Here is a 27689-nt window from a genome sequence, read left to right as displayed (position 1 = left end):
TGCCTTTGGGATATATATTTTGTCTTTGTTGAGCAGATATCTCTCTCCCTGCTTCCTGCTGCTACATCTTCAGCCACTTCCCTCCACCACACTCTTCTGTCATGATGTTCTGCCTCATCTCAAACCCCAAGGAATGGAGCCCACTCTCTATGAACCGAAACCTCTGAAACTGTGAGCCCCTAAATGAACTTTTTCTCCTCTAAAATTTTTCCTGTCAGGTCTTTTGGTCACAGCAGGAAAAAAAGCTGACTGACACAGTAAACAGCAATTATTTGGTTCAAGTGATTCTACAATGTACTTAAGCATGGTGGACAGAAAAATCTAGTTTAATTCAATTTAAAACTAAACATAAAGTTTGACTCTCAGTAACAAACTAAAGACATTTCTGTGACAAGAGCAGAGTAGACATTTAGGGAACCCTTGTGTCTATACCTGCTTCCTGTCCATGACCACTTCTCTGAGCTGAGCAGTCATGGCTGCTCCCCTGTGTATTTTGGGAGATGGAGCCAGGTGCCCTCATTCACTTTAAGAATCACGATCTCCTCTCTCTCAGATAGTAGTTTATCAGGAAAACGGTACTATCCAAGAACATGTCAGATTACTTACTGAGGTTTACTCAAAGTCATTCAGTACATCAGGAACACCACCAGTAAAGCAGAGCATCAATGTGATTTTCCAGGAAATTTTATTATCAAGCTGCATTCTTTTGAGTCAGAATAAGTCATCCCACAACTCCAGTTTTAGCACAGAGAAGGCACTCATAATTTGATAATCACAGATTAAGGAAACAGTAATCATTAAGACTGAAGTCGGACTTCATAAATTAACGTAACTGTTAATGTTTACTGATTATTTCATGCTTTGGGATCCGGATCAAGTGACACTCCTTTGGACAACTATATGACTCCTCTACCAGGATGATATACTCCTTCTCTCTGGTGACCACTGTGTTAAAAATTCACTTATCCTCTCTTCTTAAACTAACCTGTTTCCTGAATAAATAATGGCTCATGCTATGTCCATTAAGTTAGCTGATTTAATTAAAAAAAAAAAAAAATCCAAGAAGGCATCTCTAACCATTATTTCAACTAGAACAGGTGAGAAAATGTGTGGTCCTGCCCCTGGTGCCCGATCTCTTCTCCTTCTGTACTTTGAGCACTTCTGGCTTCTAGTCACTATCTTTATTCCTCTTCCCTGCAGCACCAGGAAGATATCAGAGCTTCTCATAGCAGAACCAGGGTTGGAAGGGAGACAGCTACCTCAGAAAAAATGTTAGGTACATCTGTATGATAGAAGCAATCTACTCACAGGATGAGCAGAAGCCAGAAACACTTTGGCTGTTCTATGATATGGTAATTCTAGGTACTAAGCCTGTTTACTCATGAAAACAAAACAACTATGCTAAACCTGGCTCAATTAGCCTACTCCAGTTACTAGAATGAATAAACACACATGGAGTTCAGATTTTTTTTAACTTCTTTGAACTTTCCTAAATTAGCCCAATCTAGTTATCTTTTAATAAGGTCTCTGACTGTGAATGACATCATAGACTACAGGGAAAATTTCTTAGTTACAAAATTTGAATTCACATTTGTACACAGTTCATAGTTCCTGAGAATTACACTGAATGGTGCTTTAGCAGTTCCCAAGGAATATTTACAGTTTTCATACTCATAAAATCTGATCAGAAATTGCAAAATTCTTGCTGGAATTTTCAAAAAGGGTATTTCCAAGGTAACTGTGCAAAACAGTACAATAATGTGTTAGTTAGATCCTTAATTCCCAAAGATGATGTGAGGCCAAATAATATTATTCAAACTAGACCAGAAATTATTTTCAGAAATAATTAACTAAAAAATGTCTCACCCTACCATACCCCTTATCCAGTTTTACTAGCTTATTTCTGGAACAAAGATGGAAATAAGCTCTAAGTACACAGTTCCAAAAGAATTAAGACATATCACATTTAATGCCTTTAAAAAATGAGAAAATGAGGAAAGAGACCAGGATGTCAAGTTGCAAAACCAAAACTCAAGAAAACACCACACCACCAATGAAAACATTTCTAATGAAAAATGTTCTAAGTATGTATTTTCACTAGATTTGGATATCTGAATCAAAGTTAACCCCTGGATTTTGCTGCTTTTATAATAAGGTTTTTAGTAGTACAATATAAATGAAAAAGTCCATTAAAAATTGAAATCAGAGTTGATAGAACTCAAAATTTGAAGAGGAAAAAAGTCAGAAGGTAATTGGTAATGACACAGATGCAGTAATAACCATGAACACTTTAAATTTTGAGTCAGCAGACTTCAGACAAGAAATCAATTACAATTCTGTTTCCACTGGTACTTTTTCACCTTCCAGACCAGTGAAATGAAGGTAAGCCTAGGAACATCAATGAGTCTCCAAGGAAGAGGAAGATGGCTATTTTTGTGAGTCTACTTGTGAGTGGGACTTTAGGAAATGACCTTATTCTCAAATAGAATACAATTTAATGCCTATATTTTTAACTCTTCCTTTTGAAACCAAAACACTGAATTGAGCTCATATAATCTAAAGAGGAAGAAAAGACAGAGAAAGAGAGACAGACAAATGGATGTGTTACCTAAGGATGGTTTCAGAGTTGAAAGTAAAGAGAAAGTTGACAAGTATTCAATCTCTTATCCAAGAACTGTTGCTTCAGGGACAGAGCACATTTTTCTTTATTCTGAATTTATATGGTTTGGATATTTGCAATATTTACTGGGGAATGGTTATTTTATACCTAAGCTACATTCCCAGCCCTATTTATTTTTTATTTTTAGACAGGGTCTCAAACTGTACCTCTTTCCAATCTTTTAATTCCTATATAACTTTCAATATAGCTGAAATAACACTATACATGAAATTTAGCACCTGGCACACTGAACTACAACAGGAACATGTTCCAAGAGATAAAGTACCTTATAAATATAACTGAGAGGTTACCTAATAATTCACTTCAGGCATGTACCATAACTTAATAAATCATTCACTTTGTTGAACATTTAGATTATCTATAGGTTTTCATTTATAAAAAAAAAATTAATGAACTTTATTGGCCATTAAGCTTTTTCTCAATTTTGGTCACCTTTAAAGATAAGCTTGGAAGCAAAAATTCCAGGACAAAGGATATGGAAATTTCTAAGGTCTTACTATATACTGCTTTCATCATTTCTAATTTACAGTGCTATTAGCATATAAAAGTGCCTCCTTCATGACACATTTTATAATTAATGTTTATTTTCTAATCTTGCCTATAGTGATAAGAGAAAATGGTATCTCAAATATACTTTATTACCTATAAGACTGAAAAGGCTCTAATACTGTTTACCACATGGAATTCCTTTTAGTGTGAATATACACTTCCCTTTGCCTATTTATCTGCTGAGTCTTACTATTTTTCTAAATGGATTACATGTACTCTCAATAAATTAAGGATATTAACCCTTTGTTATATTTGTTGTGAATATTTTTCAAGTTACTTCCTTTTAACTTTGAAGTCATTAAATCTACAGGTTTTTCCCCTTGTTTTATTCATTGATTCTAAATTTAGAAAGGCCTTTCTCAAGACATTTAGCACATGTACCACAACATTTTCTTATTTTTTAAACATTAATGTTTTCATTTATATGAACTGCTCCTTCCACTAAATGCCTGATTTCCTCAGCATTGTATCTGGAAGTTCTTTCTTTCCCTATTGAACAACCTTATGTAGTCATATTTCTAAGTTAAGATACCAGCCTCCTAACAGCACCTGATATCCAAATCCTTGTTCTGTAATCCTGTAGTTATCCCTACAAAAAAATGGACCGTACTTCCACACCCCAATTCTTGGCTTGCTTGTGTAACTTCCTCTGATAAGTGCCATCAGGAACAGATATGATCCTTCAATGGTCCTTAAGAGGTGTTGTGCTTTTCTGACTGTCCTTCTGAGCCTGAGATCACCAGGTAACTGTTTTCTCCTTTAGCCTGGGCCCCAAAAGAAACAAAGGAGCAGAGCTGCCCCAGCTGCCCTCCAGGTGGTAGTTCAGAGTAAGCAGTGGGAACCACTCAGTGGGAACCAGAGAAACCAGTCACTGCAGTGGGAAAGCAAAGTTGCCCAGCTGACCTCAACCCAGTCAGCTTACTTTCTAACCAACTTGTGGATATACTAGGTATAAATTCTTATCACTGATTGCCACTGAGATTCTGGGGCAACTGTGTTTCACAGCAATAGTTGATTTTTACATCTTTACATTGAGATCTTCATGGTTTGGTGGTACAAACTCTGCCTTTTAGAACAAAGGACAAACAGGAGAGTTTCTTCTCATCTCATTCCTATCTATAACATTTTAATTCAAAGGGCAAAGGTGACTGATTTTTCCTCAAGATCAATGGCATGGATTCTATCAAATCACTAAATGCTTCACTGGGATTCTGCTGTGGCACTTTTTTTGTGTGTGTGTGTGGTATTAGGGATTGAACCCAGGCGTGCTTGACCACTGATCCATGTTCCCAGTCTTTTGTTAAAAAAAAAAAAAATATTTAAATTTTGAGACAGGGTCTTGCTAAGTTGCTGAGGCTGGTTTTGAACTTGCAATCCTCCTGCCTCAGCCTCCCAAGCTGCTGTGATTACAGGTGTGAGCCACTGCACCCAGCTATTGTAGCACATTTCTGACATTTTTTAATGTATTTTTTTTTTTTTTATGTGTATACTAAAGGAAGCTAGGAATGCATAATGTTTAATGCCCTGATGTTATTTTAACCCAAAGATTCACTCTGAACACCTCCCATTTAAAGAAAAGTCTTTGGGAGAATAAGATTGAGGGATATAAATTCATTAAAATAAACTGAATCAGGAAAATTGACCATTACTATTTGATTGTTAATCTTATAGACTTAGTTATTTCTTCAGAGGGCTAGGATTAATAACATGTACTTTGCTTAAATAGTATTTATTTACCTTTAAAGTCTAGTAAGAGGTCAGGCCTAAGTTGCTATACATTAAATTTTCTTCTTTGAAAAAGGTATTCTTTTTATTTAATTTTAATTTTTTCCCTTTTTATTGGTACATTATATTACACATAACAGTGGGATTTGTTGTTACACATGTGTACAATATAACAGTGTAATTTGGTCAATTTCATTCCCCAGTAAATGTTTTTCTTTACTCGGACATTATAATACCAATACTTTTGGATTTCAATGATGAGAAAACAGATAAAAAAGAATCCTAACATCTTTAGACATTTATTTTTCCTTTCTAAAGGTATTATAACCACCTTAACTGAGTCATCAAGATTCTCATCTAATCCAAGGATAATTTCAAGGTCACCTGGTTTAGTATGTTAAATGCCTATTACACTCTCAGCTTTCATATTTGGAGAGCCAAAAGTCCACTTGCCAAGGCAACTCAAGCAACGACTTCTCTCCAAGAACCACAGCTTGACATAGGCTGGAGAGCGAGGGACTCCTAACAGAAAAGGATTTAAGCTGGCCAGGAAAGACAGGTAGGGTTTGGGCAGGATAGGAGAGGATATCCCAAACAGAAGAAACAAGCGGGGAAAAAAGAATCGACACTATGAAAACCACATGGAGAGGCACAGACAATCAGGTATGAAAGTCACTTGGGATCAAAAAGGAATAAAGCTCCAGGGGATGAAAAAAATACAAACGCTTAAAAATCAACCACTGATAGCATTGACAAGCTCTGATGACAGAACTTACTGTGTGTGTTTTCAAGGTTGTTCCCACCCAAGAAGCAAACACACGTGTAAGACTTTGAAAATTCATTCGCCCTAAAAAATATTCAATGGAAAAAATCTGCATTAAATTTGAATTTTCCTGGCAATGCCTTTTAAATGTTTTCTTCTTTTAAGTATATATACACACATTAAAAAAGAAAAAAAAAAAAAAAAAGACTTGTATTCCAAGATTTTACACAAAGCAAAAAACCCAGGTATTCAACATAATCCCTCCTCACCTTCTGTTGAAGTCAACCTGGATAGAATGGTCAATTACAAGATCAGCAGGACAGACTGGGTTTATTTTCTCTGGATTGCCTCCCAACTTTTTCACGGCATCACGCATTGCAGCAAAGTCAACCACAGCTGGCACGCCCCTAAGAGAGAGAAAGAATTAAGCAGAAAATAGCCTTAATCAGGTATAATCAGATTTTGCAGTTTTTGCCACCATTGAATATATTGATAAGGGACCACCTTGTCAGAGTTGATCACAACAGATGACTTAGGAAAGTGAAAGTTTCTAAGCATATTTTGTCCAATAGAAGTCACAGAGCAAACAAGTGCTATAACTGAGGAGCCTCTTCATTCAATTTTACCACTATCTAAAATTTAATGACAATTATGGTCTAAACAAAGAAACTGGGAAAGCCAGCACATACACACTCAGAACTTTTACTGCTGTGACCACTTACTATTCCCATGGTGGGTGGACAAAGATCTGAAGAAGACAGACAGATCACACCTTCAACTTTGCCAAATTTAAAAGAATAGATGTAATTTAGAAAAGTAGGCTATGAATCAGATTTATGTTAAATCTTAACATCTTGAAAGTATAAAATTCAGTGATTTTCCTCTAGAAAAATGAAATTGGGCTGTCTGGAAAAAAATGGTATCATTTAAAAATGGAAAGACTGTCTCAGAAAAGGGACTGTGATGGGAAGCAAGGATTCCTAGGAACAGCAGGATGTGGGCTAAGGCTTAACAGTCAGGCCTGTGAAGTACATTATCTCCCCTCACAGACAGCAACAGAGTGTTCAAGTATAGCTGTCAGAAACCTGGCTCCCTGGGCAAGAGGTTCCACAAAAGCTCTGCTCCATGCACTTTCCTACCTTTCCCTAGGATACTCAGGACTAGGATCCTCAAGACCAAGGACAGTGACAATAGTCATTGGAGGGTGACAACACATCTGGGATTGCCAGTTTATTCTTGCTGCCAGGAACAAGAACCCCTTTTGATTTCAACAGTGTCTGGATATTAGATGATAAATTATACAATCACTATACAGATTTTTTAGGTTGGTTTAAAAATAAAAATAATAAATTTTTTCTTGAAAGGCCAACAAAGGAGGCAGCAAAGAAAGAAGTGCTATTAGGCTCACGTAAAGTCTTGTAGGATGACACGGGCAGGCTTAAATGGTACTTCTATGTTCTTATGCTGCACGACATTCCAATTTAGGATATTTTCAATGTCATTTTTCTTCACTAAAAATTCATCACAGTTCCGAACAGCTGCCTCCAGGAGAACTCTGATTGAAAATGGTAGGCGTCCTGGGAATGAAGGGGAAGCATTAGAAAACAACAACAAAAACTCAAAAAATCAAAACCAAAACCCCATGAGATACCATATTCTAAGAGCTCTTTTAAAGCCCATCATTATGCAAACTTGAGATGAGGCATCAAATCATTCTTCCAATAGATAAATGGGGTCAATTAGCTGACAGTTCAAGATAATAAGTGGGTTTAAGAGACATTCAGTACTAGAAAATACTCATAGGCTAGTCAAAACACAAATATTACCATTTATTTCTTCCTATTAAAGGCTGCCTTGCCTTGGATTTCAACACAAATTTTCCCTCAAGTCATCTCATCTCACCATCAGTCTAGATTTTCACTGTATCATGTTAGCAAGTGTTATATATATTCATATACTTGCACAGAATAACATTTCTTATGAAAAGTAATGCTCAAGAAATGAGAAAAAATAATCTCCTTACAATTACTGTAATTGAGCCCATAGAATCTTTCATATAAAATAAAACCCTGAATACTACATAGCACAGCCACTAGTAACTGCAGTTTCTAGGATAAAACAATGGTAATTCATAAGAAAACCTATTTTGTTTATTTACAAAACAGAAGGTAAATCTTGATATATGAAAATTATTTACCACTATTATGTGGAAAAGACAGTAAATGAGAGGAAAAAGCACAGGATTTGGAATAAAAATAACTTGTGTTCTTATCCTCTGCTGCCTTCATGCTTGTTATCTGAGTACACATCATTGACTCCATCTGGGCCTAAGCTCACTCAGGACTTCTTACATTTTATAAACATGATCCCATATGGTTGTTACTCACATAAAATGATAGGCTATGTATCTACAAACACTATGTATTATTAATTTTTTAGATAAAGTTACATTTATATAATCATTACCTACTAAAAACAACCAATGTAAGAAAGGTGTGTGTGAGTTTGTGTGCTTAATCTAAGAACATTCACCCATTCTCTGCTATTCCTTCTTCCCATGCTCCTAAAAGTGAATGAATCACATAGCTTAACTGTTATGCAAATGAATCCCAACTGCTATCAGAGAATTACATTATAGACTATGTACCTACCATATCTTGAATCCTCCAATTTATTCAAATTGAAGAATTTTTTTTCTGGTTGTGCAGGATCCAAGGGCTCAGCAAGGTGTGCAAATGGGTTCTTCATGATTACTGATAATCACGTGTCCCTGAGAAAAAGAACAACTTATTACTTTGGGAAGTTGGACCCTCTTTTAACAATTACAGCACAGTCACTTAAAGATTTGTATCTCTTTTTAGTTTTTCAAAAGAGAGGAGTGGGGGGAATTAAATGAAGACAAGAATACTACTCTTAGCAAATGAAATGGACTTTTTACTGTGAAACCATTTACCTCTCCAGAGAGCTCAGAATCCCAAACTTCTTTTGTCCTATTTCTACAACTTCCCAATATTCTTACACTGTTAGGAGTTGGGCAAAAGGGAAATGAAGGATGTGTTTCACAGAAAACCATGAATATGGGAACAGACTGCTGAGCTGACACACACACACAATTGTATAAAATCTGAACTTAAGTGGAGACTTGAGAGCAGTCATTTTCTGGTTCTGTCTTGTGTATTTTCTATTATAACAATTTTTGCAGCATTTTAATTTTTACTTAATTAATTTATTTTTGGTACTGGGAATTGAACCCAGGGGTGCTTTATCACTGAGCTACATCCCCCCAGTCCTTTTCATTTTTCATTCTGAGACAGGGTCATGCCAAGTTGCTGAGACTGGCTGGCCTTGAATGATCCTCCTGCCTTAGCCTCCAGCATTTGCTAGGACTACAGGCACACACACAGCCTTTGCAGCATTTTAAATAAACCTGAATGCTATAGTTAGAAGTCTTCCTGATTTGCTTTGGCATATGGTGGCAACAGTATGTTGACATCAGGAAATCATTTTGTTTGCTTCTTTTGGTGCTGGGGACTAACTGTGTACACATATAACAACAACAACAAAAAGCAAAACACAAACATCAGACCATCTTTAAAGTATTGTGGATGGCATAAAGGTCTGAACTCCCCGGATATGTTTACAGAGGACCATCTACCCCAGGACTTCTCGCTTATCATTTTACAAATTATAAGCAGTGAACAAGGGGAGACAATATTCCTGACCCTTACTATATAGATAAAGAGCAATTTCAAATAATTACACAACTCAAAGCAAAATGAAGTGGGGTGGGAGTCAGACTTGCTTTTCTGGTCTTACCTCTTGAGCAAAAAACCTGTTAGTCAATCTATTTCCCAGTTTTGTTTTGTTTTTTTTTTTTTGAGACAGGGTCTCACATAAGTTGCTTAGGACCCTCATTCATTTTTTGAGGCTGGCCTTAAATTTATAATCCTCCTGCCTGAGTCTCATTTTAAGGTAAGAATAGTTAACACTGTCCTGCTTTCCCCTAAGTTTATATGAGTAAATATTACTTACATATTCAAAATATTTATGGAATGACCCATATGGAAAAGAGCAATATATTACTATAAAATGAAAAAACACCATGTTTAGAAAGGACTGTTTGAGAGGATAAAATGTTACAGGGTGTGCCTTGTCTCTATAGACAGGAGCTTACCTTCATTAAGGACATAACGAACTGGTTCCCTTAAGAGGAACATGGGCCTAGAAGTTAGAACTGGGAGAAAGACATAGTTTTTATTGTATATCCTCTAGTGTTTTTGCCTTTTTGTTTTTTTAGCTATGTACACATATAACAACAACAACAAAAAGCAAAAACCTAGTTAAAAATTTAAAAGAAATAGGTATTTGCACATCTCTTCTGCTCAAGGTCTAGTACAGGTTGAGTAACCCTATTCCAAAAATCTGAAATACAAAATGAATGAAAGAGCAAACTTTCTGAGTGCTGCCAGGGTGCCACAAGTGGAAAATTCCACACCTGACCTCACATGAAAACACTGGCACACTAAAAATATTGTCTAAAATTACCTTTAGGCTACATGTATAAGATACATATGAGGCATAAATGAAATTCATGTTGAGACTTGGGTCTCGTTCCTATGACATCTCATTATGCACATGCAAATATTCCAAAATCCAAAATAATCTGAAATTTGAAACTCTTCTGGTCCTAAGCATTTTAATAAACAGTATGCAGCTGTAGTAAGTAGTTTTCAGGAGAAGCAATTGGTTGAGAAATGGATTCTGTCTTCCTGGAGTTACCAGAGCAGCAGGCAACAGGACATGCTCCAGGTACCAGATAAAGCCAAGTTGGAGAAAATGAGGTTCTGTGCAGAGCCTTTTTCCTTGGAACTCCTTTTACCTCATCTCACATGGTGTTGGCAGCGGTTGCCACTTGGCAGTAGTGAGAGAAGGCATCTGATCCCAACTCGGCCAGTCAACTTCTTTCTCCAGGAATTATGGAATGAAGACTAAATGGAGAAAAGCCAGCCAGGAATGCTGGAATATCCCTAACTGCTTATAAAAGTACACACCTGGTCCATCTGTATGATAATTACCTGGGCACCTTTCTGGTTAAAAATAAAATTTCTGAGTACTCCCCTCCCGACCCCTGGAACTACTGAACCAGAACAGATGAATGAAAGGGCAGGAATTACCATCTTCAGCCTCCCAAATGTTCAGTTTGAGAATCACTGCTGGAAGCTGAGGGATGCCAGGTGAGAGTTTACCCTAATTCAGGAAACAGTAGGGTAGCACAGGGAAAGTGAAGGAGACTGTTCCCAGAATCTCCAAAATGCCTCCAGGGTGTAGGCAAGGAACCTGTACAAGTGAAGCAGGCTGCACTGGGATGGTGGCCTTAGTTTTTGAGGTGATAGTGCTAATAAGATAAAGTGCCACACAAATGCAAGAGATTTGTTAATAATTCCCACTAAGTGAGAAGCCAGTCAAGAGAGAAAAAACTGTGAATGCTCTGTTTAATAAAAACATACTAACCTGCCTGCAGAAGTTTACAAATCTGTGGGCTCAGAAATGAGATAAGCATGCCACTGACTGGAATTCTGAAGGCACACGTTTAAAAAGACCATACTGCTACTCTCTCTGTCATTCATGCCACAGTCCCCAGACCTAACTTTCCCACTCCAAATAGCAGTAACTTCAACAGTAAAACTAGTTGTTGCCTGACTGGAGAAAGGGATCAACATCTCTGCAAAGACTGTAGGACTTTTTAGTGTCTCTGCAGCTGGACAAAGTGGTGGAAAATCCTTGTGGAATGGATTAAGATAGGTCATTCCTCTCTCCAGAACTTAGGTTTCTGAAACATAAGGTCTGTGTTAGGTTCTAAAGGCCAGGGGCCAGGGTCTGCTAAGATTCTATGGTTAAACCAGTTCCTAAGCTATACTTATATTTGCCACCATGCACTGGGGACCAAATGTATCTATTTACTTTCCCTGTAGCTTACAAACAGCCTCAGCATTATCAACACTGGAAGCCTCATATGATTCCTGCTATTCCCACCATCCTACCAAAGCCTATATTTCAGGATGGATTCAAGACTAATATGGCTCTTACAGAAAGTGGTTTGTGTGAAGAGCTCTATTGTCTGCCTCCTGTGGCCCTTCAAAACTAGTCATCTACTTTCATTATAGTCATGAAGAAAATCTGACTTGCAGAGGTTAGGGGAAAAAGGAAGCAATTACCACTTGCTAAATAGGAGCATGTGCCAAATTCTTTAAACCATCTTCTCTAATCCTGGCAAGAGCTCCATAAATTAAAACTTATCATTATTCCCATTTTATAACTGTGAAAACTGCAGCTCAAAGGGATGGGAAAACTTGCCCAAGGGAATACTCTTAATAAAAGGCAGAGCTAGATTTTGAACACTGGCTCTTTCCATTGTCCCATTGTACCTCGCTAGATGTAGCAACTCCTGCTCCGAAGGTCACTACTGTGCTCCTAGAGCTAAAGATAGCCACAAGAAATCCTCTAGAGATTCAGGCTTGAAAAGTGGAGCTATCTTTACTCCTTTCCAAGGGTTCCCCAGCACCTAGTTTGGACCAGGCATCGTTACTTGTTCCCTCCCACTCTTTAGTGAGCCATAGGTCAACAGAAAACAGTAATGGCTGTGTTAAGGCAACCCAAAACTGGCTTTGCTTGGAAGTTGGGTGAAAAAAACCCTCCACAGAAGTCTGCAGGACACAGGAATTCAGAACTGCTTCAAGGTTCCACCCATACTATCACCCTTGCAGCAGATCTGGAGGTTCCTATGAAACCCCAAAATGATCACAAGTGAAGAAGGAAGTGGCAGGAGGACCTTTGGCTTGGAAACAGGTCCAGATTCTGAGCAGAAACTGGGCATCTATCCATGCTTCCTAGCTCTCCCTCTTCCTGACCAGAATTCCACCCCATCCTTAATTCTCAAGTATTACTACTGGTCCTGCAGACTCTAAAACTGCCCCAAGGGCTGAGCTAAATCTAGGAACCTTACCAACTAGCCGGGAAGCTCTACCTAAATTCCTTGCCCACATAACTAAAGCAGACTCCACTGTTTCAATTCCTTTCTTTTCTCATTTCCCACCCTATCCATTGCGTTGTTCCCTCTTCTTTTCTCTGTTCTAGCCAATTTTCATTCATTGAATAATAATAGAGGAATGAACATAGAAAGTAAACTGAATTTTTTGGGAGAGGGTGGAGTGTCATCCTAGTTTCCCCTCCCCCCTTTTTTTAGAAGGGGAAAATGTTAACACACAATATGTTCTTGTTTCTGCCTTCCCTGTTTCAAAGAATGAGATGATACTGCATGAAGGCAGGAGGAAAACCAGCAACAGAAAAGAGAAATGGAAAGGTAAGAATGGGCAATGATATCTTTTAAGCAAGGAAGCACAGCGATCAATGAGAACTTGTACTTCTTGGATGCTCTTCAGAATGTTTAGACTGCTGAACACTTGCCCCTGGTCAATAAGTATGGCATGTTAACAGTTCTTACACAAAAGAAACAAACAAAAAAAAGGATACTTGCACTGTGTCTGACGCCTTCATACTATACCTAAATTCTGAAAGTCGAGATAATTATTTGGTAGAACAAACGAACTGAAATACCAGCTAGATGAATTGTACAATGCCATGATCCTCACAGGTATATTTTGTGCAAGGAAGAGTGGGAATGGGGAGTAGATTATCTGAACACCAGATTTTTTGAAAATACAAATATTAGGCAGAAGCAGCATGATATGAGGCAGATATATAAAAAGCATTCTCTTGGCAAAAGCGAGGGGGATTCCAATTGGGTTCTACAATCATGCTGCTAACTGTACATGTTCAATACAGATTTAAAAAAAAAGTATTTTCTATCAATATTTGGTTGAATCCAAAGATGTAGAATCTACAAATATGGAAGGTTGTTTGTACTAGAACCTAATTTAAGCTTAAAAACTTAAAAGACATGGTATATAGTCATCCATACACAGGCACACCATTGTATGATATTTATCTGTTAGTCAGATTTGTGGAGTGTTTGAAATAGGTGACTTACATTAGTTAGGTGCCAAATATGCAGTCAAAAAAGAAAGACAAAATTAACATTATAAGAATATATTGTGTAAAGAGGGGGCTTTGATTTTTTATATTAATATATTTTTGTATTTCCTAAAATCTATTTTTGATAAGCATGCATTCATTTACTTTTTAAAAGACCAAAGCAGTCATTTTAACATTGTACATAAATACCTCTAACAGTGTCTGAGAACTTGGAATCTTCTGTGATATCCTTTGAAAAGGAGATGGAGCAGTTCATAAAGTTCCTGGAATATGAAACACAGATATTTTCTGTTGCTATTGTTTGTTTTGAATAATGTCTGATATTTATTTAAAAATAAATTTGTGACTATTAATCTAGATTAAACCCTCTGTGCTTCCCCAAATATGTTTTTTTGTTATCTATAAATGGAATAATAGTTTTGCCAGAGTTCTGGAAGGGGCTTGAATTAACATTAGATGTACATTCCCAGACTCCCTTCAAGTCAAACATGCCAGTTAAGCCAGCTCCTTCTCATCCTGTCCCCAGAATCCTCCACCCCAGCAGGATACCAAACATGATTTTTTGTTTTGTAGTTCTAGGATCTATACTCCTTGCCTCATGCATACTAAGGAAAAGCTCTATCACTGAGCTCCACCCCACTCCTTTTTATTTTGAGTCAATGTCTAGCTAAATTGCTCACGCAGGCCTTCTGATCCTCTTGTCTCTGCCTCTGCAGTAGTGAGGATTAGAGGTGCTTATCAATGCAACCAGCCTCAAACATGTTGTTGAACCACACCCTTCCTGGGTAGTGAGAACTTCAAAAATGTTAATATTACCCTAAGTAATAGATGTTCATGCAGAAATTATAGAAAACACAAGAGCAAAAAGAAGAAAATAAATCTGTATTTCCATTATTTAGAATTTCATTCACCATGACTTTTCTTGGTTTTGTAGTGTTAAGAATTGAACCAAGGGCCTCATACAAGCTAGGCAAGCATTCTACCACCAGACCCAAGTCCTTCATCATGACCTTTTGATGCATTATGGAGTTTTCTTTAAAAATGTTTTTCTTTTTCAGTCTTACAACTGTTTAAAAAAATTGTGTATTTTTTTTTTCCACTTAGCAGTAGACAACAAATATCTTAATAGGGCAGTCATGATATTTTACATCATTTTTAACTATACCATAAAAGTCTTAATTATCTGATCAATCCTTTTCATCAAAATACTTAGGTTGTTTTCAAGTGTTGCCATTCAGACAATGCTGCAACTCCTGCATATACAACTTTGGAATGTCCTCCATTCAGCTGAATAAATTCCTAGCTTTCAGTTTCTAGAAGTAGGACAGCAGGGTTAAAGGATATGCATTTCTTCATTTGGTTGCAAAGCACCAAGATAACTGGGAAAGGCTGTATTAATTTAATGGTCCTTTTACGAAGCAGTGAATGCAGTTGCTCAAACCAGGTAATACAATTCATTTTTACCTTTTGCCAAGACGAGTGATTAAAAAGCCAATTGTGGCATCTCTTTAATATCTAGTTAATTCAAACAATTTCCCACCTGCATTACAATCTGAATTTCTTCACTTGTACATTACCTATCAGACAGACCAAACTGAGAGGCACTACGATGGCTTCTAGTGACCAAATCATGTCCAAGAGATTTTACTGAGATACTAACCTATATGAGACTCAGATCTGTAACCTGGAGAGCCTGAGTCTACCCTTAACCTCTGTCTAGACTTGAGACTTGCAACCTACAAGACTTTCCCTTACATGAACAGCAGCCCTAAAATGTGTTGTACATTTTGACTTATGCTTGTGTACATGCTAGTTACAGCAAGATACAAGGTTGATTAGTTAAAATCACAGGCAAAAATCCCCATTTAGGCCAGTGAGCTTTGCTCTGTGTGACCCCAGAATGAACTTCCAAGCCAAGGCAACAATCTTGCAAATGGACTTTTTGAGTACAGCATATGGATGGATGCTGTGCTATCACTCAGGTTGAAAAAAAAATTATGTTGGACCATACTAGCCAACAGCAAATGGTTCAACACTAGCAAGTGCATGCAAAAGAGGTGCCATGCTATGATGTTTATCTGTCACAGTCGGATTTGTAGAGTTGTTTGAAATAGGTGACTTACATTAGCTAGGTACCAAATATCAGAAAAAAATCAGATCGTCCTCTGAGGGTGTCTATACAATCTGTGGAGTACATAAATCTATGATTTAACTGCCTCTGTTATCAGAGGTGAATCCTCTTAGGCTGCCTTATAAAAGAGAGGCAGGGATATTAATGGGCCCTACAACCAAATGCAGGGTTTCCAGATACGAGGAGGGAGCAGAGGTGAGGAGTGACCCCATACAGCAGAACTCCTGTAAGTAGTGGGTGAGGACAGAGGGGTTTTTGTTTTGAGGATGCACATCAGTTTCCGGGGGACTTTTTGAAAGAGCCTTCAGTTGGGAATCATCTGTTTTCTGAGGTATACACAGAACACATAACCTCTGCATTGTTTATTTAGGATACCTAAGATACACAAGAGGTTTTCAAAATGCATGTGACAACAGAAAGAGATTTCTTTTGTATTTCATGTGACGTGCCCACCTCCTTTCTCTCTTTCTCTCTTCCTATATTTTCCTAAATATATTCATCCTGTATTTTCACAACTTCTAACTCCTAAGTAACATTACTGCATTTCTAGGGTTTACTTCAGTTCACTAGAAAGATTAGCTATGTTTTCTTCTTCTGTTTGAGGAGAAATTAATTGGTCCTGCTCCTCCCAACTGACTGTTGTGTATCTAAACTTTGTGTTATTTATAAACAATTTTCTTTTTTTTTTTGGTCAAAAAGATTCCAAGGATGTCTACATAAGCATAGACAGTACTGAGGTCAGCACTCCCCAAGCCAGCAACATCACCATGGCTTGTCAATTTGACTCCTTCCCAAGTAGAGAGTTAGAAATGTTCATTCTTTCCTTTATCTGACGGGGATGCATGTGGGAAACTGTATCCACTAAAAATCTCTGAAGTATACCAGACAACAGGTCACCTCTCTGATCCTTTCAGTAAAAGTTATTTTAACAAAAGCAAAACAAAACAAAAAAGCCTCCTAATCTGTAACTAACACAATCTCTATACTTTAAAAGAACTTCCAAGGAGAAGCTGGAAGAACCATTTTGAATGAGAATAGAAAAACAGTGGTGTAGAAGAAGCATCTTAGAGAAATGAATGGCTCTATCACAAAATAATCAAATTCAGAAGCATACTTCTTTCTTGACCACTAATTATATGCAAGACACGCTGTATGCTACAGAGATGAACACACTGCCTTCTATATTAGAAAGCTCTGCCATCTCGCAGTAACTTGTCTCTTCTAGATAAATTTGCAGATTATCAGTTTATTTTCTCTCAGTTTTGTTCCATTCTGGATAACTGACTAGAATGTTTCACATACATTTCTAGATATTTTTAAAAGCCATAATGGTGGTTAAAAAATTTTTCACTTTTAGTCAGCCACAACTATTCAGTGCTTCAGTTTCCCAATGTATAAAATCGAGTTGGTCAATGATCTAAAATGAGATTGGTTGATCATCAAAAAAGGCCTTTCTAAGGAAAAAAGAGTATGATTCATTCATTTGATTTATGTTTATATTTATTGTTTAATATATGCAGGGTTTGTTTTAGGTCTTGGGGATATACCAGTGAACAAAGAGACAATTTCTCTACTCTTACAGTACTTCCATTTTGGTGGAAGGAAACAGACTAAATGACAGTGTCAAATGGTGATCCATTCTGTGAATAAAGCAGGGTGAAGGCAGTAGAGAGTGTGAAGTCTTGAGAGTCAGGTAATCAGAAAGACCTCACTGGTAGATTCACCTGAGCAGAGCAGAGGAAGTGAGGGGACAAGCTATGCACAATATGGGTGAAGACAAGATCCCATGTAAAGGTCCTGAGGCAGGGGCATGCTGGTGGTAGGGGTCCAAGGAAAGGCATGGAGGCCAGAGGGGGTGAGTGCAAAAGACAGAAAAGTTGGGGAGATAGCAAAGGTCAGACTACACAGGACTTTGTCAGTCACTATAGGGTCGACAAAATACAAACTCTAGGCTGTACACCTACTCTGTAGATTTCCAACATCAAGATTTGTTAGTTTTTTAAATTTTTTTTAGTTGACAATGAACCTTTTTAAAATTTGTGTATATGTGGTGCTGAGAATTGAACTCAGTGCCCCCCACATGCCAGGTAAGCACTCTGCCACTGAGCCACAACCCCAGCCCAAGATTTGTTAAAGTTTGATAAGAAATGCACTCATAGTATAAAAGCACTAGAGTACATTTAAGTGACTACTTCCTGAAATCTAACCTAACCTTTTGCTTCTCTGAACTTCATTATTAAGTAACACTGGAAATTCTCCGGATGTGCCACAGAAATGATCATGAGTCACTTGGCAAATGTGCACAAACACCACCACAAATAATGGTCAGGATTTAGGGAACTAGGACCCTGTCACAGCAATGCCTGATTGAGCTCCTCTGACTCTTAAAGCTCCCCGATTCTGAGCTCACTTTCCAAGGGGAAGCAATGTCATACACAGCTCCCAAAGAGAGAGATCTAATCCAACGTATCCTCTAAGCTCATTTCAAATTAGTTGTAGCAACTCAAGAGACATATTCATTTTTACGTTTTAGTTTCACTGTGGGCTTATAAAAGCAAAATATCACAAAAATCTTGATCAACTTTGCCTTTAATACATTCCAGAGACAGGCTGAGAAAACCTAGCCATGGAGTCATGAAACTTTTGGCCTGAAAGCAGAGGAAGAAGCCAGGACAGCACTCTTGAGATTGGGTCCAGAGCCAGCCTGACCTCATTCTCTCCTTGGAAAGGTCATCCTCTGCTCCTTCCTAGAAGGCAAGTCTTTACCTTGCAGCTTCCCACAGTGACAGCTGCAAAGATCCCAATCGTGTCCTATTGTATCTAAGTCTTGAGGGGAAAAGGAGGGCAGATTTTAAAAGCATTCCAGAGAAGGCCTAAGATGAGACTCATTCTTTAAGAACACTGCATGATTTCCTTAATTTCCTGAATTCATTTTATAGACTGTGATAAACTTTTAACTTAAAATTCAGGAATAAGAAAGAAAGGGTTTCAAAATCTGCATGTCCAGCTGCCAGATGTCTTCCAGAGCCACCTTTATCTCTGTGAACTTGTCAAGTTTCTGAGGACTTTGTGGTCTCCTCACAGCCACAGACATGCTTGGATTCAGGTAAGATGACTCATGCTAATGAACTTCCCAGAAGCTTAATATATAAACCCAAATTTTGCTGATATTCTGTAAGAAGGGCAGCAACCAGGAAGACCTCATCCTCTTGGGGTGTTTGTTCCTGAAAAGCACATTGTTCATCCACAGCAGGATTACAGCATAGTTAGGCACTGAAAATCTGAAGCCATCTGATACCTGGACCTCTCTGGATTCTAAGAAAATGAACTGATGGGAATTCATTCACTCATTTGATATTTGTGGACCACTAAGATGAAGGGCCCAAAGTTCCCTCCTCCTTCACTCACAGTCTGAGAAGGGAGGCTGGTGAAATAATCACAGCATCTGACAGCCTATGCTGCAGCAGTAGTGGACCAAGAGCAGTAAGGAAGCAGTCAGAGTGAGCACCTAGTCCAGAGTCGGAGGGAGTCAGGAAGGCCTCTAGGGACAGGCAACACCACGAGTCTTCCAGAATAACAATGAAGTAGGAGTCTGAACAAAGAATAGTCTGGTAGAGAAAATGATACATGTAAAGGCACAAAAGAATGGCACTGGGAATCATGAAGTTGTTTCATGTGGATGAAGTACAGGGTGCAGATAGGGGAGGGCTAATAGGACAGGGGTGGGCAGGGTTCAGATCATGAGAACCTCACTGAGAGGTCTGGGTTTACACTGAAGATAAAGAGGCCCCATTCAAGGATTCCAGGATGCAACCTGTAAGACTTGATTTGATTTTCAGAGGTCACTCTAGCAGTGTATGGATTGACTTAGTATGACGAGGATAGACTGGTGTCGCAAAGCAGGTTACAGTGCTATTGCGGTCACCCAATCAGAAAGGGTCTCAGAGAGAAGAAGCAATGAAGAGAGGCAGAGGACAAAAGCTTCCAGGACAGCAGAATGAACTGAGGGCAGGCAAGGCAGAAAGAGAGGTCTAGGATTGCTCCTGTTTCATTTGGGCAAACTGTCAGAGCCAATGACCCAGATGAACCAGGATGTTGGTTTTTGACACAGAGAATGTGAGGTGAAGAGGCCAGCAGGCAGCTGCATTGTGAGCCTGGAGCTCAATGGGTAGAATGAGACAGAGGTAGGGAAGAATGGCTGCAACGTAGTGCGTTATGGAGAAGGTACTACATAGTTCCAGAAGCAATGTAGCCTGAAGACAAACTGAGAGCCTGTGGGGTGCCATCGACCTCACCCACCAGGTCTAACACAGCCACTCAGCAACTCTGTGACAGCACTAACACCCACCTTATGTCTTACTGGGAAGAAGGCAGCATCAGAGGGACTGGGTTACTTGTCAAGGTCTTGTGGCTGTTCAGTGAACAAGCTGGGTGTCAAACTCAGGTCTCCTGATGCCAGAGCCTCCCAACCAGTAGCACAAACTATCTTTTTAAGGTCACTTCGCATAGAAAGATCCAAATTAACCAAATGGATTTAACAATGAAAACTTACTTTAAAATAATCTTCAAACTCTAAAGTACTTACATGAGGACTAAATAGTCAACCTCAAGCTCCCTAAAATGTCCTTAATTTTGGTAAAATTTGTAATGATAATTATGAAAGGATGGATTTACATAAATAATAAAGGCATCACCAGCTCTTAGACAGCACCAGATTCCTTGCCTGAGCAAATAAGGGTCTGGTGAAACATGACCTCCTTCTACCCAAGCCTAGTCTTGGTCCCACCTTACCACACAGTCCTACCTTTCGTACATCTGCCCTAGCATAGTTCTCACACATAACAAATTCTTGGCAATTCACCATTCCCTTCTCAATAAAAAGTTCAAACCTAGTGAGTCATGTAGGACACTTTATCTTAGAGTGATGCACCTTCTTCAAGAACTATGTCACAACTTGTACCTGTATTTGTAATTCTATAATGGTCACAGAAAGGATTATGAGGATAATGAATAATTAAGTGCTCATGTTTGTTTGTTGGAGCAATGGCTCAAGGCAAGTTACAATATCCAAAGATGGGCTGGCCTGGTGTTCTTAGGACAAGAGAGAATGAAATAGAACCACAGCCACACTCAGGCACAGACAGGCTAATTCAATGAAGGTGGATTAACTCTTGACAACAAAGACTAAAAGCAGAACTTGAGGAATCTGAGAAAGAAATGGCTACAGAGAGTGTGGTATCATTTTAGCAGTTCTAAGGCGTTGAGGGGCACAAGAATCTGTTCTGAGTCCCAAAGACATAATGTTTAGCAAGATAGTTTCATGTCTTTGCATGACTGGAACATCTAATTCTTCCATCTTGTTTGATTGTAACATCTAATTCTTCCATCTTGTTTCTAATCTGCACTGAATATCAGACTCTGCCACTTAACTACTGTGGACAAAATTCCCTCTAGCCTGTTAAACTTCAATTTATTTCTTTGTAGTTCTAACATAACAATGCCCATCTCCACTGCTCTGCACAGATGACAATGGCTGCTGGGATACTTAAATGAGGCAAACATAAAGCAGTGTACACTGGGAACTCCATCCCTGTCAGCTACCATAATTTATGAGATTGCTATCAACTTAGTTCATGGGACTTGGTGAGCTCTAAATGTAGCCTACCTCTTTTGCTGAATATTTAAATTTATACTTTAAAACAACAAATATTTAAAAATATAGTCAAGAATCATGCTAAGCCAATGAAAGTGAACCAATACTATTTAGCACCTCCCAAATCCTAAGGGGAAAAGCATTTTTAGATCAGAAAAGACCTAAAGATACATATCTGAAAAAAAGTTTTTCCTTAGGAAAAAAGTCACTTTTTTTTACGTTGGTTCAAATTCAAGATGTTTTTCATCATTCTTCAAAATGTTAAAAATCCATGCAAGTAGGAGAAAGTGTTCTTGGTTCTAGGTAATGCCTGAAAATTATTCTTTTAATGTGATGAATTTATTTTATAATGAAAATTTTTCTCCAATGACCTTGACCAATTCAAATTAATTTAGCATGTATTTCTTGAGTCTCTTCTTTGCATTAGGCATTGCTAAGTAACACATGAGAAAGGAAGATAAGGAAAACACTCCTTTTATATAAAGATTACAATTTAACAAGAAGACTAAGATAAGCGCACAATTAATTACAATAAGATAAGGGTCATAAGAAAGGTTAAAGGAAAGAGCTACAACTGGGATTTGAGAAAGGCTTTACAGAGAACTGGGAAAAGGAAAGATGGATTTAAACTAACAGGCAGAGGGAAAAGCAAATGCAAAATAGAGAAATTAAAGACATTTTTCATCATTCTTTAAAATGTTTAAAAATCAATGTAAGTAGGAGAAAACACAGCAAGTGCTCAAGGACCATTCAGAAATTCAATTCGGCTGACATTAGAAGACTTCTATGGCTTCTGTACATGTGTCTACAAAGAAACACAGCAAATAATAGTTTTTGTTAATTTAAATAGCTGAAAATGAAGATGCCAACTCCTGGAAGGAGAAAAAGAAGTGAGGTCAAGGCAAGGTACAGGTGAAAACAAGAAGGTCCAATTATTATTGCTCATCGTTGTAAGGCTAAGGGCTTATACTCCTTTCTCCACTTACTTGTATATCTGAAATCCCCCATTAAAAATTGTTTAAATGCCAGGTGCAATGACTCACACTTGCAATCCCAGTGACTTGGGAGGCTGAGACAGGAAGATGGCAAGTTCAAGCCCATCCTCAGCAACTTAGCGAGACCTTGTATAAAAATAAAAAGGGCTGGGAATGTAGCTAATTCAGTGGTAAAGCTCCACACAGTTCAAACCCCAGTACCACCAAGCCCAAAAAAGTGGAAAAAAAAAAAAGAAAGAAAGAAAGAAGAAGAGCAATCAATCTCAGGAGCTGGTCAGCTGATGGCTTTTGAGGTGATGATGCTAAAGAACTTTCTAACATCCTGGTCAATTGTTCCAACTGCAGAGGGAGGGTTGGAACAGACTCCACAGGCAAGTCCACAGAGCACATGTGACTACAGTTATCAATGTGCCTGTTCTGGGTTCCCAATGCCTCACTCTCTTCACTTGTTTTTCTACCTCCCACTTGGAGAAAGCAGCAGGGTTCTACTACCAGGCAGGTTGGTGTCAGTCAGTGTAAGAAAAATGGAGACAATGTGACCTCAATGTATCATGCAGGGGTTGATTTTGAGTATTTGTTCATGCTGGAAAACTTGTAAAAAAAAAAAAATCTAAAAATCAACTGTATACCACCCAACATTTTGGCAAGTCCAAAGCCTGTGTCCAGACAGATGCCCAACCATAAATTTATGACCATGCTTTTCTCCTCAGAAATAGAGGATCACCAGGAAATAATCCCATGTAACATGCTTTTTAAAAACTGTATAACAGCTTGAGTTAAAATGGTCCATTAAAAGACACTTCGATCTAGCACTTCCAACCTTGCACAGGAGTTTAAGCCAAACATTAATACTGTTTGATAAAATGTTTTGACTTGAGAGGGCTCACTCTCAATGCTATTTGAATCAATATACATTAGTTATATACTCTAGTTTGGAAATGTGATGTGACAATGGAAGTAGTTTGTTGGGTTGGTGGAGAAGGGTGGTGGCAGCACTCTTACCAGAGGAATAATCCCATCTTCCTTTAAAAGTATAAGTTGTTGAAATTTTAGTTTTTTAAGTTGCAAAAAAGTATACATGAATTTTGCCAGATACATATAGACTTCTAGTATTATAAAAAGTAACAAGTAAAATTTCCCTGCCCTCTTTCCTTTCCATTCCACTGCTTAGAACTGGCTACTGTTAACAGTGGTACATCTGTTTTTCAAACAATTATGAGGCTACTTTAAATATATGAAATGTATAATTGCATGTGTATTCAACTTATGTACATATACAGATATACAAATATGCATATACATACATGTAAACACAGTACACACGCACACACACACACACAAATGTATATGATACATAAGTATCAGGTGGATTTTTCTTCCTTTCTGAACACTTCCTTTTTCCCTGCTCCTGAAATCAAGAAAGCTATTAAGAGATGCTATTACTTTTTGCATAACACACTACATTAGACTACAGGTCCATCCACCCCAGCATAATATAGGACATGGCTCCAGAAAAGAAATTGGGAGTAAAGATTTCCACTCCTCATCCACAGTTGTGTCCTTGAAATTTGAAAATACTTGTGCTTTGCTTAAACGATCCACTATGGATTCTTCTATGATTGACTCCATACTTCCAGCTTTATCCATCTTGGAGATTAGGTCCCTGGTATTCATGCATAAAGTCCCGAAGAATTTCTTTTTCTATGAAACAACCTCCTTGAAATATGGCTCCTGTTCTGATATTCTAGGAAAAAGGTCTGCAAACTACAGCCTAGTGCCTTTATTGCAAATCAAGTTTTACTGGAACACAGTCATGCTCCTCTGTTTGCATACTGTCTATAGCTGCTTTCACAGAACACCAATAGAGCTGACTAGCTGCAATAAGGACTGTACATCCCACAAAGCCTAAATTTTTAACTCTCTGCCTCTTTACACAAAAAGTTTGCTAATCCATATTCCAAGATAAGGTGAAAACAGACTATGTTTTCTCTATCAAAGATTTTGGAGGACATGAATCACCCACTCCATAACCAGTGTTTGTCCAGGCTAAAGAGTATGTTTTCTATTAAAAAAACAAACAAAAAAAACAAAAAAACCCCCAAAATACCAAAAGCACCTTTGTCTGATAGTAGGAGTGGCGTGCTGGTAAATGTTGAACAACCTGTTCTCCAGAGGGAAAGAGCCAAGATTTGCAGCAGTGGTCTATTTCCATGATGTAAATATTATCATCATGGCTTATTTCAAGTTTAAACAAATAAAGACACTAAACATGGAGTTGGGAAGAAATATGTACAAATACTAATATAAACCAGTTGTGGTAAACCACTGGTTACTTGGGACACTTGCTATCAATGGCCCAACTCCTCACTTTAAAGTCAAAGGCATTAAGGCCCAGAGAAATAAGGGTCTTCCCCAAGTCTGGCCCAGTGAGTGGCATTAAGCCGGAAGTAATTTCTCTGTATAGAATCTGGCTGCCTCAGAGGGAATTACCTCCTCAATAAAAGGGAAAACAAAGAAAAAAAGGGAAAGAAGTTCTTTGCAAGGCACATGTTAATAAACGTTGGTTTTTTTAATCATCATCTTCAGTGTGGGACTCTGCTTTAGGTCATGCTTTTGAAGCACATTTCTGGTAGGGGGTATTGTTCTTCACATAGGACCATGTTTTATTACTACTCTGACAGATGATTATCTCAATTAACCAGTAGTTGCCTAAGCTATTAGACTGTAAGCTCTAGAACGACAGGGACTGCATTTTTGCACTCATTACTTTTCCAGCTGGTACAGAACTGGATATGTGATAAATAGGTGTCCAACAAGTATACACTGAAAGGATGAAGGAGAGAGATTCCAAAAATGAAGTGGAGTCTTATTCAAAGAACCCAACAGGTGCTCCAAGTTTAGATCACATTCTCTTCTCCCACCTGTGGACTGTGCATTTCTAAAGTACTGGCTGCAGTGTCCAAACTGCTCCACTGAAGCAGAGCAAGCTCTTTGGGTAAAAGATACCTGAGTTAGATCATTTTTTCCTTTGTATACGATATAGACATATATGTATATAGTATACATGTATGCTATATATAGTATAAAACTTCTATTTTGAACATTTGCTGTCAGAAAATGAAGTCAAGGAAAGAATTCAGTGAAGGATCCCACCTACCACACAGCCAAATGCTGGACAACTGCTTTCCAGAGGGGGACAAGGAAGGACCATACACAGTGATTCGCCTCTAAAAGTGCAAAGTGAAAAAGCACCAAAATTTGTAAGCATATTCCAACAAACTCAACGTTAACAACTACCCAACTGCCAACAGATGAACACAAGGAAAGGAGGCAAGAGCATGCCTCTGTTATTTGGAAATAACTTCTCAACTACTTGGTAATTCTCACACTAACCTCTACACACTTGGCATCGTCACCCCATTGGCAGTTCTCTGAACCCACTGATCCTGTTTGCCACAACACTGCTGTAATCCTGACGCAGACAGGTCAGCTCTGCAGGCACAGAAGCAACCAAAGCCACCTGTGAGTCTTGCTGAGTTTTTTCAGGAGGTCAGCAAGATACATCCTGAGAGGACCTGGTCCTTGGTTTCAAAGTGAGGTCAAGCTTGATCCCACAAATCAGAGGTTAACCCTATTCAATGCATGGGGTGGGTTGTGTTCCCATTTAAAGGAAGGATCCCAAACAAGAAGCAGACCCAATGAACTGAGCCTTTAAAGCATTTCCTCCCCACTGGTTCTAAAAATGCTGTACAGAGGTTTACAAGGTCAAAAGCCACTTTCATAATAACTCTAAGAGGTTATTTGTTTTTTTCATTCTCATATTCTCAAGAGTCCACTGCTGAGGTCTCCAGAAGTTACATGACATGTGACAGTGCAAGAGACTGAATAAAACAAGATGTAAGAACCCAGTTTTCTTTTATTGAGCCTAACATTAAAAGAGGTTTGCAGAAATGTAAAAAAAAAAAAAAAAAAAAAAAAAAGCCATCATTCTTGATAACTTTTTGTTCCGGAAAATACAGGTTTTTTTTTTTTTTCCATAAAAAATATTAAAATATAACTGGTCTATTATTTTTAAATGAGTTATTAAATACTGTAACAGTTTTTCAGTTTTATTTATATGTGGCAAATGTCAACACATATAACCCACAAAGGTTCCTGAGGATAGTAATTTTTTAAGAGGGTAAAGGATACTGAGGCCAAAAAAAGTTTGGAAACTTCTGTCCTAGAGATAGTCCCCTGTGAGAAGGGTTGTGTGTTCTGGACTTAGGAAGAGGTGCCGGTCCGGTGTGCTGGCCAAGTAGAAAAGGCAATCCGGTCTCCTTAGAATTTGGGGTCAATTAGGGTGGGCTTTTGTGCCCCACCCTTCCACTGAGGTCCACCTCCCTCACACTATTTCCTCCTGGTGGGGATTCCCCGCCCGGCCACACGAGCTCGGTGACGATTACCCGTCCTCCAGGCTCGCAAAGGACCCCCCGGTGAGGCTCGCACACCCGCGGCCCGCACCGCCTAGCTAAGGACGGCGAGGAGAGCCATTTCCAGTCCCCGGCGCGACACAAGCTGAGGGATGGCGGAGAGGTCACTCCCAGGAACACGTTCCCTCCGCCTCCCCCGGGCTCTGCCCGACTCCCCCGGGCCGCTCCGCCTCGCGCGCCGCGAAAAGGCCCGCAACAACTCCCGGAGGACCTGGGGGCCGGCGCCCCCGCTCCGGGACGTCATTCGGGATGAGGCGGTACTCACCGGGCACAGCACGGCGGGGCTCGGGCGACGAGCGGGCCGGGACAGCGCAGCGGGCACGCTGGAGTGCTGTCCCGCCACCGCCTCCGCGCGCTCCTCCCCCGCAGCCCCGGGCCGCCAGACGCCGTGAGAGCAGGGGCGGGGCGGGCGCCGGCCGGAACCAGCCTGGCAGCGGCCGGGGGCGGAGCCTCCACGGCGCCCCGCCCCGCCCCGCCCCCACCGGCCCGAGGGCCTTAGCCTCCAGCGAGGTGAAGGCTGCTGGTGGTTCCGCCACAGAAAGTGGACAGACGCGTCTTCCCTTAGGGCAGCTCTTGCGGGCCCTGGGCCTGGAGAGAGGGTCACCGTTGCTCACGTTGGGGCACAGGCTGTGACTGCCCAGCTCGCCTGGGAAATGAGCCGAAGGGCCT

The 27689-nt window shown here is 39.1% G+C and overlaps 1 protein-coding gene across 4 annotated transcripts in view; it reads right to left on the bottom strand.

The window, feature by feature from the left end:
- The window catches only part of ACO1 (aconitase 1), a 54836-nt gene extending 27419 nt beyond the window's left edge, over positions 1–27417 (bottom strand). Inside the window, exons 1-6 of one of the 4 annotated variants that reach the window (XM_079112203.1) lie at positions 27286–27372; positions 25706–25775; positions 13959–14032; positions 8369–8487; positions 7126–7294; positions 5987–6124 (exon numbers count right to left, since the gene is read on the bottom strand). In XM_079112203.1, the coding sequence (XP_078968329.1) occupies positions 5987–6124; positions 7126–7294; positions 8369–8465 (404 nt within the window). In that variant the 5' untranslated portion in view covers positions 8466–8487; positions 13959–14032; positions 25706–25775; positions 27286–27372. Of the gene's footprint in view, positions 1–5986; positions 6125–7125; positions 7295–8368; positions 8488–13958; positions 14033–25705; positions 25776–27285 lie in introns of all 4 variants that reach the window. The other 3 variants (XM_079112202.1, XM_079112205.1, XM_079112204.1) reach the window with 3 other exon arrangements.
- Between the last annotated feature and the right edge of the window lie 272 nt (positions 27418–27689).

The sequence above is a fragment of the Sciurus vulgaris genome (genome assembly GCF_902686455.1).
Source record: "Sciurus vulgaris genome assembly, chromosome: 15".
In the NCBI taxonomy this organism is placed as follows: Eukaryota; Metazoa; Chordata; class Mammalia; order Rodentia; family Sciuridae; genus Sciurus; species Sciurus vulgaris.
Note: the sequence above shows the minus strand (reverse complement) of the source record. Positions and strands in the feature narration are given on the sequence as shown.